At 36.9% G+C, this 17911-nt stretch overlaps 1 protein-coding gene across 1 annotated transcript in view; it reads left to right on the top strand.

Moving 5' to 3' along the window:
- GPC6 (glypican 6) overlaps nt 1-17911 on the top strand; it is a 761222-nt gene that overhangs the window by 410957 nt on the left and 332354 nt on the right. Inside the window, exon 3 of the mRNA XM_030459184.1 lies at nt 5841-6232. Within this exon, the coding sequence (XP_030315044.1) occupies nt 5841-6232 (392 nt within the window). The remainder of the gene's footprint in view (nt 1-5840; nt 6233-17911) is intronic.

Below are 17911 nucleotides of genomic sequence, written 5' to 3'. Positions count from 1 at the left end.
AATTCTTTATTGGATTAAATTCACGTTCTGGTAATGGCATTTGATATGTAAATGTCAGCCCAGGTTTTTTTAATTTGCCTATATCTGATCTAACCTGTCCAGCACAGCCCACGATAGATGTGCTTGTGTTTCCTCCCCATCCTCATGTCCCTCATTTTAGAGCACTTAGAAGAGTACTCTTGGCATTCTCTTCACAGTGAGACTGGGTGAGAATGGAGCCTCAGTGCTCTCCCCTTCCCCTGGGTCTCCTTTCTTCCTTGCAATGGTCTGACCCATAAGGGGGAAGAAGTCTCAGAATCTGGACAGGAGGCAGGGGAGAAGATCACAATGAATTATCTACTGTTATCAAGTCTTGCAGTCATATAGAAATAGAGAGATTGAAGACTGGGAGAGACTCTCATCTTTACTTGCAGCCTTTGAGACTCTACTAGCTTATGAAAAATTTAGTAGCATCCAGAAATTTCATAATGCCATGAAATGTAGAGGTATAGGACATTCTTGAAAGCTCTAGATATCCATTAACAGCTAAATCATTTTACCTATAGATGATTTTACCCAAGACTTAAGTGGAACATGTAAATTACCTCTTCTGAAATTAGTAATTACAGGACACGTTTAGCCATCTGACCTGTATTTCTTAGCTTTTAAATGCAATATATTAAAAATGAGATTTAAAAGTGGGGCAAATTTCAAAAGATCTCATCATACTGCAGCTTTTTTTTTCCTAATGGAAACTGAAATTTGTTTCCCAGTTTGACTGTTGAGTGTTTCTAAAGGGCAAAGCTATAAAGGTATTTTAAAATTAGTTATTCAGCTTCACTAAAAATTATTACCAATACACTGATATCTTTATGCATATTATTTGTTCACCCTTGAATATAATTACAAATGTAAAGTTAAAAACAGGGGAAAAGAAATAATCTGGTGTAAATATTCTCCTTACAGCAAATTTTTCTCAATCAGGAAGCTAAACTGAGTTCTTTTTGTTCTGTAAGGTTAGATATTGTTAGAAGAAAGTCTCTGGAAATCTAAAAAATGAGAAAGAAAAAATGAATGAAAAAGGAATTGAAAAAGCATAGAATCTACACAGGTTAATTTCACTTGAATTTCCTTTAGATAAATCCCAGCTTTCACTAATTGATACTATTGTGAAATATCTTTTAAAAAAGAACAAGTGAAAAAAATTTTGTAATAATCCTGCAAAAAGATGAAAAATGTGCAAAAAGTTTTTTTTTCCATTGATGGATTCATAAACAAAGACAGACAAAAACAGGGCAGAAAAAAAAAAAAAAGCTGCTATTGATGTATGTCATGTGTATGTATCTGTAACTAAAGAATCCCTAAAGAGCCTTTCTGTCCAAAAGGTAGTCAGCTTGCATTAATTCTTCTATCCTTCTCACCATCAGCCTTATTGAGACTGGGAAGTTCATATATGTGAAATGAAGTTAGGTACCTATAGTCCACATAACATGTAGATGCATACAGATCTCCACAGTAAGTGGTAGGTAACAGGATTTTGTGTGTCGAAATCCTCAGAGCTCGTTGAAAGCCAATATCCACAAGGCAGGACAACAAGGCTATAATGAGGAGCTGATGTAAACCTGGAATATATCCCTGTCCAGAACCTCTGCACTGCATCTGTGCTGGTTTTTTTCTCAGGTAGCAGTGAGATTGCATGCCCAGTAAAGTAGATGCACCATAGTACAGCACTCAGATCTCAAGCTTTGCTAAAAATGAAAGCAGAGCAGACTACATGGTATTAAATGAGATTTTCTTTTGGTCTTAAAGATTTTTTTGGGTTTGGGAACAGGACAACAAAATGTTTCTCTCTTGTTCTGCAGTCAGATGTTGTTTTTTCTTAAATTACAGGCGGAATATAAACTAAGAGATAATTTATCAGGCTGGGAATGATCATAGAACATCAGCTCCAACATAATGCAGCTTTGTTTATCTAATAATTGCCTCTAGATGGTTGTGATTAAATTTTGTTGAAGGCAGTTATTACATCATGTCATGCTGCAATATTATCCCCAGTCCTGATCCACCGACATATGGTGACAACTAGTCATCACTTTGGAATTAGGCTAGCTCCCAGGTTGAATTGTATTATGACACTTGATTACCTATGTTAAAATAGAGTGAGAAAGTCAGCTTTCAGTTGACAGTGTAGTGTGAGAGCTAAAAAGCCCCTGTTTGTAATCTGAGAGTAGTACCTACCAGTCAGCAAAAGACTCTAGCAGTACCTTGTGTCCTTTCACTTTGTTACTGAGTTGTCTAAAGGGACAAAATATTTTTTAAAATATTAAAAATATTTCAGATTTCATTTGCAGAGACTGTTGTTATCAATCTCGCATTCTAAATTTACAAATAATGTTTAAAAACATATAGACCATTAAAGTCTAAATAGGTCACATAATATTTTGAAATAGCAATGTCCTCTTGTTTTCAGTAGGTCAGTGTGCCTTGCACCTTATCCTTTCCAGCTACTCCATAAACAGAACTAAGCAGGCTTCCTGAGATATTCAAGCAAATAAATGAAAAAAATGAATGCTGGGGATCTTCAGGCGAATATGTCCTGAAGACATTTTCTGTCATTTAAATGAATCACCACTTAAAATTAGGAAAAAATATTTCCAGAATTAACACTGCTCATGGCATCCTATTTTGACAGCAAAAAAATTCAGAAGATATATATTTTAAAACACTATGCAGCTCAGTTTTATATAGATTCTCCTCTCCCACCCTCGTATTTGAGCCCCTTCCAGAAGCACATTAAGCAACATGAGTAATATCTGTCTCTTCCTTCGTTTGCCATGAGCTGAAATATTACATTGTTTTTTAAAAGCTACCTGCAAGTTGATGAAATATCATCATAGCAATGAACATAAAGTAACATAAAGTCCTCAAATTACTGTGAAGACAATGGAAAAATTCAGTCTTTGTGAAAGCTGGTTTCTCATAATGTAACTGGACAAGTGCCCATTTGTGCCAGGCCACAGTTTATGTCTGTAACCATCACAAAGCGGGCTACCTTCTTGATGTATGGAAGGTCTGCAGACCAAAAAAAAAAAAAAAAGTGATCATTTGGCTCGACATGAGAAGTTGATTGAGAATTTTTCTAATTAGTAAAACAGATCTTTTTCTCTCTGGAACTACAAGGGTACCCAACTTTGCAATTGTCATTGCCATATTATCTTACATAGGGTTACTAATGCAGATAACTCTTAAACTAACTGCCTTTTGTACCAAATTGTACAAAAGACTAATGGTCTAACTTTTTAATGGTATCACTTTCTCTAAGGAGTAGCTCTCAAAACCTGGCGACCTATGAGAAGGCTAAAAAATAAATGTACTATTTTTTAGAGGACATTAGCTTTCCTACAGAATGCACACATATGGTGTCAGATATGGAATAGCATGAAATTTAAGCCTGTGGTACCACAGTATGAACAAAGGTTGCAACCAGCATGGATCACATCCTATCAGATGCTGTACAAGCACAGAACAAAGCTCTACCACTCCCTTAAAAGTTTGGTTATTTTCAAGAAAACTGACTGTGAGATTGCCATGCACAAAGAAATAATAGGATAAGAATCTCAGACAAAAGATGCTGTCAGCAAACATGGGTGCTCTTTGCTGTTACAGACTTATGCAGTGACATGATCTTTTAAGACAAATAGTGGGATTTCCAGTGTAGCTAGGGAAGGGAGGATCCAGTGTTGAATTGCTTACAGATGCCACCCCAGCACAGAGAAGTCAAGGAGCCTGAAATCACTTTTTTCATGGTTGTCTTTCCCAGCTGTTCAGTTGCACTGATCTGAAATCCTGGCTTCAACCTTTCAGCATTTTTTTACTTTTAGCCTCAACTTCTCTGTCATCTTTTTTTTGCCTTCCAGATTGTGTGGCTAGAGAACTAGATGTGTTCAGCAGTACATGCAGTATGCAATGTTTCTTAGAAGAAGAAATGCTGAATGCACAAAATAGCTATCAGGATTATTCAGACATCAAGGATATCACTAGGTCAGGGTTAGGGGTGAAAAACAGCTTTTTTTTTTGCTTTTCTCTGAAGTGGCTTTATCAGAATCATGGATAATGAGGAAAAAGAACAGAGAAGACTGTCTGTTGTGGACCTTAATTCTTCTATTAGGCAACAAGGAATAACAAGGATTTATTTTTGGTTGTGAGCTTTGTGGGATTTTTTTTTTCTTTCTCCTACAAAAATTATTTGGCAAAAGCATATTCTTTCCCAGATGGAACTTATTCCATTTGAAGAGCTGTGGTTTTAATGACAGTTTGGACATTGATATATTTATTAGAATGTATTTGCCCTTTAATAAATGCTTTGATGTAGTGAGTATATTCTCAATATCCTGTGTATACATTTTCCTGGATGACCTCTTTGCAGTCATCTAGGAGATCAAAGACTGCAGCTCTGCACAATTTCAGCTAAAAAGAAGAGGATGATGAAGAGTCCTTGCAGGCTAGTAGATAGTGTTCAGTGGATTCTGCTTTCAGCTGCTCAGAGCTGCAGATCCTCAAATTTACTGTAAAATTTTTCTTACAGTCTTAATTGCTATCCTGTCTTTAGCACTGCAGTGGTTCTGCATTTTCATGAGTCACTGCAGTCAGCACACACAGCTGTGTCTATGGGCAATAACTGCATATTTAGAATCTAGTATCCTAGAGCTGGCTGTGCCGTGACTCCTGCATCAGTGCAAGTCATTTAATGACAGCAAACACATGGCTTGCCAAAGGTGTTGCCATCTCTGCCCTGTTGTCTGCAGTGCCCCATTTGCAGGCCACAGCAGTCATTGAACTCTTCTCCAAGAGAGGTTTAAGAAGGTTGACAAGCAAACTCTGTAGGAAGGTGAAATCTTCCTTTGTGAGATGTGTTTAAAGAACTACTGTAAATGCTGAAGGGATTTCTTGGGGAAACCTAAGAATCATATGGCAGTCAAAGGATCTTAGCAGAAGAGAAGTTTGGGTGTTTCCACTGTACACCATGGGTTTGGTTTCTATAGAGAATAAATTCCACCAGATGGAATTTAGAAATAGGTTTGTGATTTGGGTCTAAGTAAGTAAAAGGCACAAAAGCAGAAAAGGCTGAAATGCTTTTTAAAAGAAACATGTGGTCTGCTGTTCCAAAACCAACAATAGCACAAGCTGGAATTACTAGGCTGGCTCTGACATGACTGGTGGAGGGTTCTAGTTCTGCTCTTCAGCAGAGCAGCAATTTCATGAAAACACTAACATTTTCTTAGTATTACACAGGCACATAATACTTTTAAGAGAGATTCTGCCCATTTCCACTCTGGTTTCTTTCAATTTCCCTACGATAATATTTACAAATAGGCTTTCAGATAATTTCTGTGCTGTTCTACACTGTAAGAACTGCAACAAAGTGGAACTTTCTGTTATCTAGCTAACAGAAGTTAGTCTAAAGTTTTAAAGTTTTCAGTTAAATCATGATATAAATTTCTTTTAGCTTAGAAGATTTAATATACTGACTATGGAGGATCTTGAGAGGGACGGGGATTGCCATGTTCAAAAACGGTACATGAAGAAGTGGAAATACTCTACCCGAAGTTCTTTTAAATGTGCTTCTCGTGTTCAGTGGTAACGGTTTTGCATCTTTGCACCTTGCTGGTGAATTCAGACTATATTCATAGATATATTTCTTTACCTCTAAATAAACCTGTTTCCTGTCCAAATAGATGAATTTCACAAATAAAGCACTGTTGTAACAACATATTATGACAAACTTTACTCAGGGTAACATAGGAACGAAACCCTTGTGCCTTACTAATGTATCCATAAACATCTGCTTTTTCTCCCTGCAGAGTTTTTCCGAGAACTTCTAGAGAATGCAGAAAGGTCCCTAAATGACATGTTTGTCCGGACATATGGCATGCTGTACATGCAGAACTCCGAGGTGTTCCAGGACCTCTTCACAGAGCTGAAGCGCTACTACACGGGAGGCAACGTGAACTTGGAAGAAATGCTAAATGATTTCTGGGCTCGGCTCCTGGAGAGGATGTTCCAGCTCATAAACCCCCAGTACCATTTTACTGAGGAGTACTTGGAGTGTGTAAGCAAATACACCGACCAGCTGAAGCCATTTGGAGATGTCCCCAGGAAGCTGAAGGTTCAAGTGACGAGAGCGTTCATTGCTGCCCGGACCTTTGTTCAGGGGCTGACAGTAGGCAGAGAGGTTGCAAACAGAGTATCCAAGGTAATTCAAAATCAGGGGGTTTTAAGCTTGAATTTGTTTTGAACTTCCTAGGCAATTTGAGATCTGATATTGTGCTTTTCTTTTTTTTTTTTTTTATACAGAGGGGGTTGTTCGGTTGGTTGTTTTTTCCGTCTACTAATACACCCATCTCAAGTTTATAAGTAGGGTTAACAGTTCTGGGGATGTTAAGGCAACACTGATTTGAAAACATCTCTCAGGACTTAGGACACAATGAAATACCAATATACATCAATGTTACTGCATGGTAGTGATTGTCATTCAGAATGAACTACATATATAAATGATGATGATTATGAACAGAATTTAAATTTTTGCTGCTATTCATTAGGGCAATATAGCCCTCACATCAGTCATGCATCATGCATGCTGGGTGATGGATTTTGTTAGAAATGTCTAGTTATGTTTTTTATGAGAAAATAGACAAATAGTGACACCTCTGGAGCTTGAGCTTTCCCAAAAGATGGTTTGACTCACATTTATTTTAGTTTTAATTCTCTATCTATGCAAATATTTAGGACAAATATAATCCTGGAGGGCTTCACATAATTAAAGCTATTTAAGAAAAAAAACACATACAAAAATAACCCATTTGGGTTCCAGAAATATGCCTGAATGTCTTTTGCACAGTGTTTGCAACTCAAGTATATTTTTTCTGAGTTGCTGTTGCAAATAGGTACTTGTTCTGATGTCTGGCTATTTACTCTAGTCGTAGTCTGCACTGGAGTTGGACCTTAACAATATTCTGAATTCTGAAATTCTCTAGTGAGATCCACTATGAAATGTGCAGATACTGATTTTCAGACATTAAGTGCACACATTATTTTGATACTTTCCCCTTTGCAATACTTTCCTGCACTTAAAAGTATAAGCTGTTCCTATTCATCAAAAGGACTGTCTCTCTTGCTTCATTTAAATCACAGCCAGAGGGTGATGTGGACCTGATATGTTGGACAGTAGACTTATTCCACAACTTAAGAAGATGAGGCTTCTAAACTTTTTTTCATCCTCTGTGATATTTTGCAGTTACAAATTCCCAATCCATAAAGCTGGAGATTTAATCAAAAAGTGACATCCTGATTTTATGCCTCGGTGACTGCAGGGGAGGAAAGGATTGTTTTGTGCTTTAAAGTCGGTGAATGAAACTGATGAACCCAGTTACCCAGCTAGAACTGAAGTTTGTTGCTCCCAAGTGCCTTCTTGGGCTACAGGGTTGCCTTCCTTTTTTTGGTTTTGTTTTGGTTTTTTGTTCGGTTTTTTGGGGGTTTTCTGTTTTGTTTTTTTTTTTTTTTGTGATGGTTCTGGAAATTCTTGCCAGTTTCTGAACTGTGGCAGGGCATCACCATGAAAGCCTGGCCCATCTAATCTAGCTGAAGAAAAATATGGCTGTTTAGCTTCCAAGTGTGCAGAATGCATGTATTTCAAGTCCCAGATTTCCTCTGAAGAGCAGTGCTGTCCCTGTGGGTCAGGTTTTCAGTGAAAGTGCTGAGCTCTGATGTCACTCTTGTCAGTAAGCATTAGGTCTTGCTGAATTGACCAGACCAAACTGGAGGGAGTAAGCTTTGCAATTCATGTTACAGATGTGTAATTTTTGAATCCTGAGCAGATTAAGGTATGAATTGTCTGATGTCACTTTCCCTGTAGTATATACCTAACTGTAGAGACTGTGCAGATGTCTCCACTCTCACATACTCAGGAAAAGTTTTCATCTCACCTGCTAGGTTTCTGACATATAATCCCATTCAAAAATAGGGCTTATCACAAGATTTCTAAATGTTCCTGTGATCCTGTAACAAGAACTACTAGCTCTGTAATCATTAGGTCACCCTTTCTGTACTCTAATGTACTGATAACAATAGGTCAGTAATGGTTTCTGTTTCTTTCCTTTAACATGAAAGCAACACTTTAAAATCTTTAAAAGTGCTCGGTGGTTGGTGCAAGATACAGTACAGTTTCTTTGCTTTATTTATACCTAAATAGTGATACTCTAATAGTCTATGTCTAGAGCACTGTGTTCACTTTTGGGTCCTTCCTATCTAAGAAAGATTTGACAAACTCAAGCAAGTTCTTGGGAGGCCACCAGCATGGCAAGGACTAGAGGATTTGCCCTGGGAGGAGAGGCTGTGGAACTGGGGCTTATTCAGCCTGGAGAAGGCAACTTCTGGGATATTTGTCAGCAGCTCCTGATGCCTGTAAGGAGGTCATGCCAAGGTGCTGAGGGCCGTGGGTTCGAGACTCCTCAAAGCCTCACCCTGCTGGCGATGAGCTCTAGTGGAGCAATAAAGGTAGCGCAGTGCTGAAAGGAGCACTTAAACCAAGCATGCCAAGATTGTGAGTTCCAGCCTGAGCTGAGCCTGTGTCTTAGGTCTTACCTTTTATTGGCCCCCTGGTCCTGCTCATGCGCAGTGGGGGCCCACCCTAATTAGGCACAGGTGGGCTTGACACAAGCTCATATTCACTCCCTGGCAATTAGTGGCACCTGGTTGCCTCATTTCACTACACCAAGGTGCAGCAAAGTTCTTCACAATGGGGCACTGTGGGTTGAAATAAGGGCCAGTGGAGAAACTTCACCCTGAGGATGCTCAGTCAGTGAATTGCTGTCCCAGAGAGCCTGCTCAGGCTCCATCCATGGAGATACTGGTTGTACAAAACCCAAAACCCTTTGAGATGACCAGTTCATGTTAGTGTGACTTCAGATCTGACCCTGCTTTGAGAAGGCTTGGACCAGAGATATCCTAAGCACTCTTCCAACTCAGATTATCTTCTGATTCTATTAAGAAATGAATGATATGAACATTTTTACTAAACTGTAGAATGTGCTTTGATTGCAAGACTGATGTGGGTATTAAAACCTCGGTGGCTGTATTCATACCCACAGTGAATGGTAACTGAGTAATGATTTTAGGGACTGTGTCATATGCAGCCTGGTAAGGCACATGCAAAAAACCCCAACTGACACCAATTGTTCAAGATTAATAAAAATTCTGTGAAAAGGCTGCGAGTATTATACTGAGATCCAAGGTTTCTGATCATATCATAACTGTGGATTTTTATGCTGCTCTATGTACTGTAGAAATTGACAAATCCTTTTCTTTAAACAGCATTTTAAAAGACTGCAACCATTCCTTAAAGGTAGCACATACCTTCACATACAAAAAAGAGGCAGGTGAATATTTTTTGTTGCTGTTTTGGACGTCATCCAGATTCAGCATGAAGTTCATTTTCATTGTTCTGCAGTATTGAGAGATCCTGTGATATGAATGCCACATCTGGGTAAGTCAGGAAAAATGATAAAAAGAGAAAAGGAAAAGAAGAACAGTTGCAGTTCTTTTACAGAAGTCTTTGCTCATTGTCTTCTTTGGCTGGGAACAGGGGAGAGTCTTTCAGCTGCAACTTCACAAACTGGAAAGATATTTTTGCTTTCTATTTATGGAGCCATTATCTCACTGAACTGCCACTGTCAAAGGCCACTCACATAGGAAAAAAGTTAAGCCTAGACATTAAACACCATGAGAAGGAGTTTTATTAATGAGAAAGTTGGTAACTTCTCCTTTAGGCCTTTAATTTTCTGTCACATCCTTTTCTGTCTTGTTTCAGTAAAGGAGTTTATGGGTCGCACACTCAGAAGGATTTGTTCCCTATCTAATATTAGGGATACATCCTTTCTGAAGATTTCCCTTCAGGGAGGGTTTGATGTTGGTACCAACTGAAAGTTATGCAGTCAGCAGATTCCTTTCAAAAGATCTAGACTCCCCTCTTTTTCCAAACACACTCAAGCACTCCAAATCAGCAACATGTCATTTTCCTCTTGTAATGGTATTTTGCTATTTGCTTATGTCAGTGAGATTATAATTTAGATATGTCCTTAGACTTAGACAAATTACTTAGACACTCACTTAGACAAATGGGGACAGAGGGTTGTTAGGACATGCCCTTTTTAGTAATTTTTTCTAATATTACAGTTCAAATGTTAGCATAGTTGGCTCCATCTATCTGAATTTGCTCAGTTTTAATTGGAGAATGTTTTCATAATCACAAAATCCAATTGCACATTTTAATTTGGACAGATTTTGAAACATTTTATTTCTCAAACTGCATTCTCAAATGCATTAAAAAATTGTCAGCCCATATCTGCTAATAGTTAAATCTCCACCCCATGCACTTTATTTTCAATTGCTTGAGTAGACTTCAGCTTGCTAAATTCAATATATGGTTTGTAAAGCTAAGCATGCATAGAATAACATATAATTACAATATTTCTTAAACTGAGAAGAATAAAATCTATTCATTAATATAGAAGAATCGTAGAATTCTAGAATATCTCAAGTTGGGAGCAACCCATAAAGATTGTTGAATCCAACTATCTGCTTCTCACAAAACTACCTAAAAGTTAGTCAATATGACTAAGAACATCATCCAGATGCTTCTCGAACTCTGACACCTTGGGAGCTGTGACCACTTCACTGGGCAGCCTCTTCCAGTAACCAGCCATGCTCTCAGTGAAGAACTATTTCCTAATGTCCAATACAGAGTTTCAATATAAAATGTTAAACTATATAAAAACTGCCATTTTGGACACAGCAAAGATCTATTTAGTAGTTTTTTTGCCTCAATGGCCAGTAGTTTAAAAGTCAGAGCAGGAGCAATGCTTCTCATGCAGTATATTTTCTAAAGCTGTAGCTACTAGATATTTACTGATATTCTGAACTTCAGGCTCAGAAATAACAGGTAAAATTTTATACCACCTGTTTTGATACTAATTTGAAAGCTCCTATAGACCTGTACAATAGGTTTCTCTACTTTGTTACCATTTGGGGGAGAGAAAAAAAGTGCTGTCTTTTTCTTTCCAAATAAAAATTAAGCATATTTAAATATCAGGTTTTTTAAGCATATTTTCTTTTCTGAACTTTTTCCTGAAGGAAAAAACTAACCAACCAACCAAACAAAAATCCCCAAACAAACCCTCCTGACCATCTGTGAATTGGCATTTCATGTTAAACCAGAGAAAATATTGAAAATATTTCTGAAGTTACTGCCAGTGATTTCTGGTAATGTGAAAGAAAATATGCTTGGATATGTTTCATGTTAATCTTTTACAATGTATAAGATCTGGATACTTCACAAGAAAATAATGGTAAGTTATTCTCTCTGACTCTAAAATCAAACCATTCTCACTTATCATAATAGTCTCTTTGAACTGTCACTGAATGGTAGAAAATGTAAGCAGAAGAAAAATGGGCAGGATAAAGCAATTAATTTTTTTTAAAAAGGAGGGTCTTTATAACTTTTCAGGATCTTATAATTCCTGAAATACTTTTCCCAAGTGCATTTGTAACTGAATTAAAACGGTTATGAATCTTGAACTGAAGAATTTTTTTGGTCCTAGACCAAACACAGCATGTAGAAAATAGAACTGCTTACCAAGAAGAGATTAAGACTGAAACTAGGGGTGTTTTAAAACATAGTCTAAATCCCTAACTGAATGAAAATTTGCCAAAAATACTGTACAATCAGCATTGTTTTCAATCAGCAGGGTGTTATACCATCAAGATGGAATTCTACCCAAAGAAAATTTTTCCTGGAAACATTTTCTTTCTATAAACTTTGCATTAAATCTGTATTAAAAAGGAACAAAAACCCTTTTTTTTTAAAAAATGTTTAATGAGCATAACTACTCAAGCCTTACTTGTGCTGATTTCATGCTTTAACGTGGTTAAATTCACATTGAGAACATACAGGTTTAAGAGAAAAAAACCTAAACAAATAATCAAGTTTGACTTCTGAGTCCAATCCAAAAGCACAGTCATTAGCCAGCTGTCATTTCCCCACTGCTGCTCAGAGCTCTGATTTAATCCCAGTTAGGCAGTTACATTTTCATTGGCTCTTGCATCAAATTTGGCTCAATAGGAACAGTAAATAGCAGTGAATACCCCTGATTCTCCTTTTTTTTTCTTTTTTTTTTTTTTTTTCCCCTACTTTCACTTTTTTTCTGAAATTGGTTCTCATGAGGTTTGTTTATTTTCTGAATTTGGCCACTTTCTTTCTTCACAATATACTAAGATAAGGACAGGACAAATAGTTCTAAGTTTGACTTTGCCTTTCACACTTGCAAATTCATGCTACAGGCAACAAAAGTAGTTTTTATACCAGTAGTAAAGTGAACCTTAGCTCAGGGGCATCATTAGGAGCAGTTAGTGATTTTGTTAGTGACAGAAACATCAAAGATTTGTGACTCAGCCACTGAGAACTTATTTCATTAATAGACTGAAATAATAATTATAAATTATTGCAAAATAAAGCAGGCTGCTACAATATTTTTTGCACTGTATGGCATTGGCTACATATCTCCCTCTTTTTAAACCAATTAAACCCATTCTTCCTGGAATATTATTAAATTATGTTAATATCAGACTTCTTATTAGGAACCTGATGTTATATGGACAAAGTGAAACAAATTCAGTAATACAATTATAAGGTTAAACTCAAGATCAGTAGTGAAAAGCAGTCTCTAGTAATTGCCAGTGTTTACTTCCACTCACTGAATGCCAGGCCACTGCTTTTCTAATACGCTGAATCAATATTCTTACAAACTCTGCTTTTCATGGTTTATAAATAAACATTTGAGAATTTGTGAGAGCCATAAATAAAGGTCAATGTTGAATGTCACACTGATTCAGAATATAATTATTACAGAGAAGTGGGGGGGAGTGCGAGGGGGGATATGACATGCTGATAAGTCAGGTAATTAAAAGCCAAAACGAATACTACTTTAATGCTGGAAAATGTGATTTGCAAGGTGTGACAGATAAAGAGTGACGTGACCTGAATATTTTAACTTTATTGGTGGAAGACATTTGGCTTGTTAAATCTCTCACAGAGAGAAAGGAGGTCTACAAAGGAGTATGGTTTTCACTAAATTTTAAACCTTAGTTGACTTTTGTTTGTTTAGGCCCAGTTAAACAAGCATGGCTTTTTTGGATGTTTCTGTGTCTACTGGTTTAAGAGTTTTTTCAGTCATTCAGTCTTTGAGTTTTAATCAAATTAATGTATCTTTCCAAGAACTGGATCATACCATTCCATGAATGGGCCACATTCTTTTTTTCTCTTCCTGTTTCTCAATGTTCCTCAGGCAGGAAGCCCAGGGACTATCCAGCCAGGGGGGTTTCAGGGCTCAGAGATATCTGTGGCATAGAAGCAAGAGAAATCGGTATCTACCCTAGAGTGTTTTGTGGGAAGTATTTTTTTATTTGATCTTATCCAGCTCTGCAGGATTTTTTTTTCTCCTTTCTCAGGAAAAGGGACATAAACTGATCTAGTTAATTTGCTGGAGTTTCATGGAAAAGTAAACTAGATGTCTTTCAGATGTCACAGACTTACTGCAGGTGCACTTATCTATTGTACACTGTGTGTACACTGGAAAATCAGGTGCCCCAGAAGAGCAGTTCAGGAGAAAAGGCCTAAAATGAAATAGCCACTCCAACAAAAGGAAAGTAGAGGTGGGAGGTCTGCAGAAGCTGTGGTCTCTGTCCTATGTGTTAGAATTTTCAGATATAATCCAGCCTGGCCTCTCCAGTTCTTAGGTTATGAAGATAGTCAGTACAAAGATAGCTTTGTACTGACCCTAATAACCTAAGATGAACTGAGTCATACTGCTCAGTAAGATACTCAGTGATGCTCAGTATTCCACAAGTGGATGTACCAACTTCATTATTTCTCACAATTTACTACTTCACAGCTCAAAATCTGTGGTAGTCCTGTCTTTCTGGATTCTTTGTGCCATTCATAAGCAAAGATCTTTTGGAACAGTGATTACAGTCCTTTTGTGCAGTTTGTGCTTTTTTTTTTTTTTTTTTTAATGCCTGTTGCACAGCTCCACAGATATTTAAGGTATTTACAAAAAATATCTTTTAGTGCAGCTTTACAGAAAACTTCTACCTATATGTTAAGAATCAAAATGAAAGAACTTTAGTTTAACAGTGTCATTAAACACTGTTATGTGTTTATGACTGTTATGACACATTAGAAAAATAATTATTCAAACCAAGTTTGCTTTTTGGTTTTTTGGTTTTGTTTTTTGTGGGGTTTTTTGTGGTTTTTTTGGTTTTTTTTGATAGCCAAAAAGCACATTTTATGCACAATCCTCCCCAGTTTTCGTATCGGTTGTATTTCCCACCAAAAAAAAGATGTTGATATGGCACCCATAGAAGCTATGTAAAGAGAAAATTCATAAGTTTTTCAGAGGGATTCCTAGAATAAAGCATGTATCCGAATGCATGTCATGATACAAAGCCAAATCATGATAAAAATAATTGCAAAGAAGCAAAGTTCACCTAGAAGCTTGCTGACCATGCTAGATTTAAACCTCTGTAATTAATCTACAACAGCTTATATTTTGCTGTTTTAGCACAGGAGACTAAAAGAAAATTCAGGAGAATCAGACAAATAGGAAAGAGATAAAGAAGTCTGAAGGTAAAGCAATGCAAGGAGATCTATGTCATCTTGCAACATGCTGACTTTTCAGAGATAGGCTTCATCCTGTTTTTGAAGGCAGCCTTTGGAAGCGCTGTTTTCCAGTCATGATTTGATAAAAGAAATTAATTTTCATTTTTTATGTGAGCCAGAAGCACAAAAAACTAACAGGGTCTTCTATGTTCATGTTTCTACAGAAAACATTAGCCAAAGAAATACCTGCTTTACCTAAAACTCCTCAGGAATACTAACTGGAACATGAATGTTTATCTCTTTAAGTTTTATAGCCAATAAGTCATCAGCAACACATTAAGAAAGTAAAATTCCCCTGAGACTTTTCACCTTTTCAGGGTCTGAAATCAATGATTTGGATCTCAGTTCAATTCACAGTCATTCAGAGAACAATGATAGCTGGCTTCTTTGTATGTATAAGTCTTGCATCACAAAATGTATCTCAAACAAAAGAAAAATAGTATGAATATAGCACTACAAAATGAAACATCTCATTGTCAGGCAAATAACAGTTCAGGTCATGTGTAAAATTTTAAACTTCTCCCCAGCCTTCATTGTCTGTTTTTATGGGTGGTTTTATTCCACAAGCTTGTCAAGTTTTTCCTGTAGTCTTTACTGTAGAGAAAATGTCACTTTTGTTCAGTTCATATGTATAAGGCTATCATTGTTGCTCTTCCTTCTTCTCCCTTCCTCCTCTTCCTGTTTGTTTGGGGTTTTTTTGGTTGTTTTTTTGTTTGGGTTGTTGGTATTTTTTTCTTCAAAGCCTTCAAGAAAAAATAATTTCATGAGCAACAACTAAATGTACCAGACAAAACAATGGAAAAGTAGAGCTCTGAATAAATTAGGAGGATTTAGTTGACCTCACCTATACACATCTGTCTCCATTTAGTGACCAACAGCAGAACCCAAGTGTATAGAGGATTCTAATACAAGAAATGCATGTTTGTCCTTCACAATGATTTACTATACTTTGGCAGCTAGCATACAAGATTTTGCCTTTCTCTAGCACTTTAGTACAGTTTAGCCTGTGAACAACTTCTCTATTCTTGAAAATTATTTTGCTTCTAAAACAGCATGAGATGTTTTGATGTTCAGGTCTGTCCTGGTACTGTGCAAATTTGACTTCTCATCTTTGATTTCAGAACATTTATTAATTTTGCATGAATGCAGTGGTGGAGAAATTCCTAGATTTATTCAGGAAGCACATACAGACTTCCCACTTTACCCCTGCTTACGTGATTTTCAGTATTGCCAAGCAACCGAATTGCATCAACACTTGCCTTTTGTACTTTTCATCTCATAATTCTTTTATTCATGGCCATATGTTGGCATTATCCATGGATCCAAAAGTGAGTGTGTATAAGGCAATATCTGGCAATGTGACAAAGCCAGGCGGGGTTGGTACACTTAATTCTCATTTCCTGACTAAGTGCTCTGCATGCCAAATTGTTATGCCAAAGCATCAGCGGTTTTCTCCACTGCAGAAAGCACTGATCTAGTTGTTCCCTTTCAATTGGAGTTTTTGTGCATCCACTTGGTAGAGGCAAGCCTGAGCCACCAAAGATATGTATCTATATTTCACAGAAGTAGCCTTCAGCAGTCCAAGAAGGTGAAAAATTACAAACTGAATTCTTCTCAGCAGTCTGCTGGCTCAACAGTACTGTCACTCGCTGTGATGTTATGACACACTGTGGCAGCTGTTATGAACCCTGTTTTTCAGACATGACCCAAACCAAATGAATGCACGTGGATCAAAACATCTTCTGGGGAACACAATGAATGATTAGATTTGGTTTGTGGTACCTAAGCTTCATGTACTCAAACAAGCTCAGGTCTAGGAGCCAGGGAAACATATACAAAAAATCTTCTCTGCTCAAGCACCATCTTCTTTTAGGTCTATGGTATTCAGTGTTGATAGAACAAGGAACTGTGTTTGATCAAGTCTGAATTAATTCTCACCAATAAGGATGTGAACATCAGTGACTAAATCTCTCCTTCCACTGTGCTGAAAACCAAACAGTATTAGATAAAAAACTCCTTGCAAATTCCACAACCAAAACTGGAAGCCTTTTGCTGTGTTTGTGATTTTTCTTGTAAGAATACTGTATTGTTTTAAAATCTGGCCACACCACCTTTTGTACTTGCCTATCTCTTAGTAGAAGGGGGAACTATGAGAGGAAGTTATACATCTAATTTCTTCAGGCTGTATCTATTATTTTTCTGTTGACTTTACCTGATTCTATTAGAATTAGGTTGCCAGTCAATTAATTGTTTGCTTGAAATAACAATTTAATTTTGTACACTACTATGCAAAGGACAGCCTGGAAAAAAAAATCCAATCTGAGTGTTAGTTTTTTGTTTACACTGACTCCTTTTTTTTTTTTTAAATATGTGGTGTCTATTTTAACAGCTAGTTTGAAATCCAGCCAGAGACACCTCAATGCATCCTGTGGCCTTTTGTCCTGGAGATCTTAAAGCAAGCTTCAAGGGAGTTAACCTTCTATCACACAGGGCACAGGAAGACAGAATCAAAAGATGTTAAAATGCTCCTGGCAACCTATCCATCATGAGTAAAATGTAGTTTTGTAGGAAAAATAAGCATCTGTGTATCTTACCTATAATGCATTTTTTGTAAAAATAGTGCACAGATGCTTTTCGAGATAACCAACAGGAAACCACATAAAAATACTGTCAGAAACTTCCTCACAGATCCTCAAAACTGAAGTTCTTTTGGGAGCTCTCAGGATGTTCCCCAGCCATAAGCATAAGGTTAAAGAAATCCTTTAATTCAGTACAACTCCTTTACTGCTTTTTGTATTTCACTGTGTGCAGTGTTTGGCATTTAAAGGAAGGGCACAATCATCAACTAGAAATGTCTATTTCATATTTTCATTTAAATCAGACTTGAAATTTTGGGTGAAGAACTTTTGCAGATTAAATTATGCTCTGGAGTCTCCAAAGCTAACAGAGGAAACTGACTTCTAATCTCTACTACATTACATTTAGTTTTCCCTCTGTTTTGTTTTACAGTCTTCTACAAATAGTTACAGTAACATTTTGAAAGTATAAAAAAATGTGAAAAAATAATTTCTACAATAAATGTTGCTAAAAATAAAAAATGAGGAAGGAGAGCAGGAGAGGCAAATGTTAAACCCCAAACAGTTCAACTGTCTTATAATT

Source organism: Calypte anna, chromosome 1 (genome assembly GCF_003957555.1).
Source record: "Calypte anna isolate BGI_N300 chromosome 1, bCalAnn1_v1.p, whole genome shotgun sequence".
Classification (NCBI taxonomy): Eukaryota; Metazoa; Chordata; class Aves; order Apodiformes; family Trochilidae; genus Calypte; species Calypte anna.
This window is presented reverse-complemented; position numbering and strand designations above follow the sequence as displayed.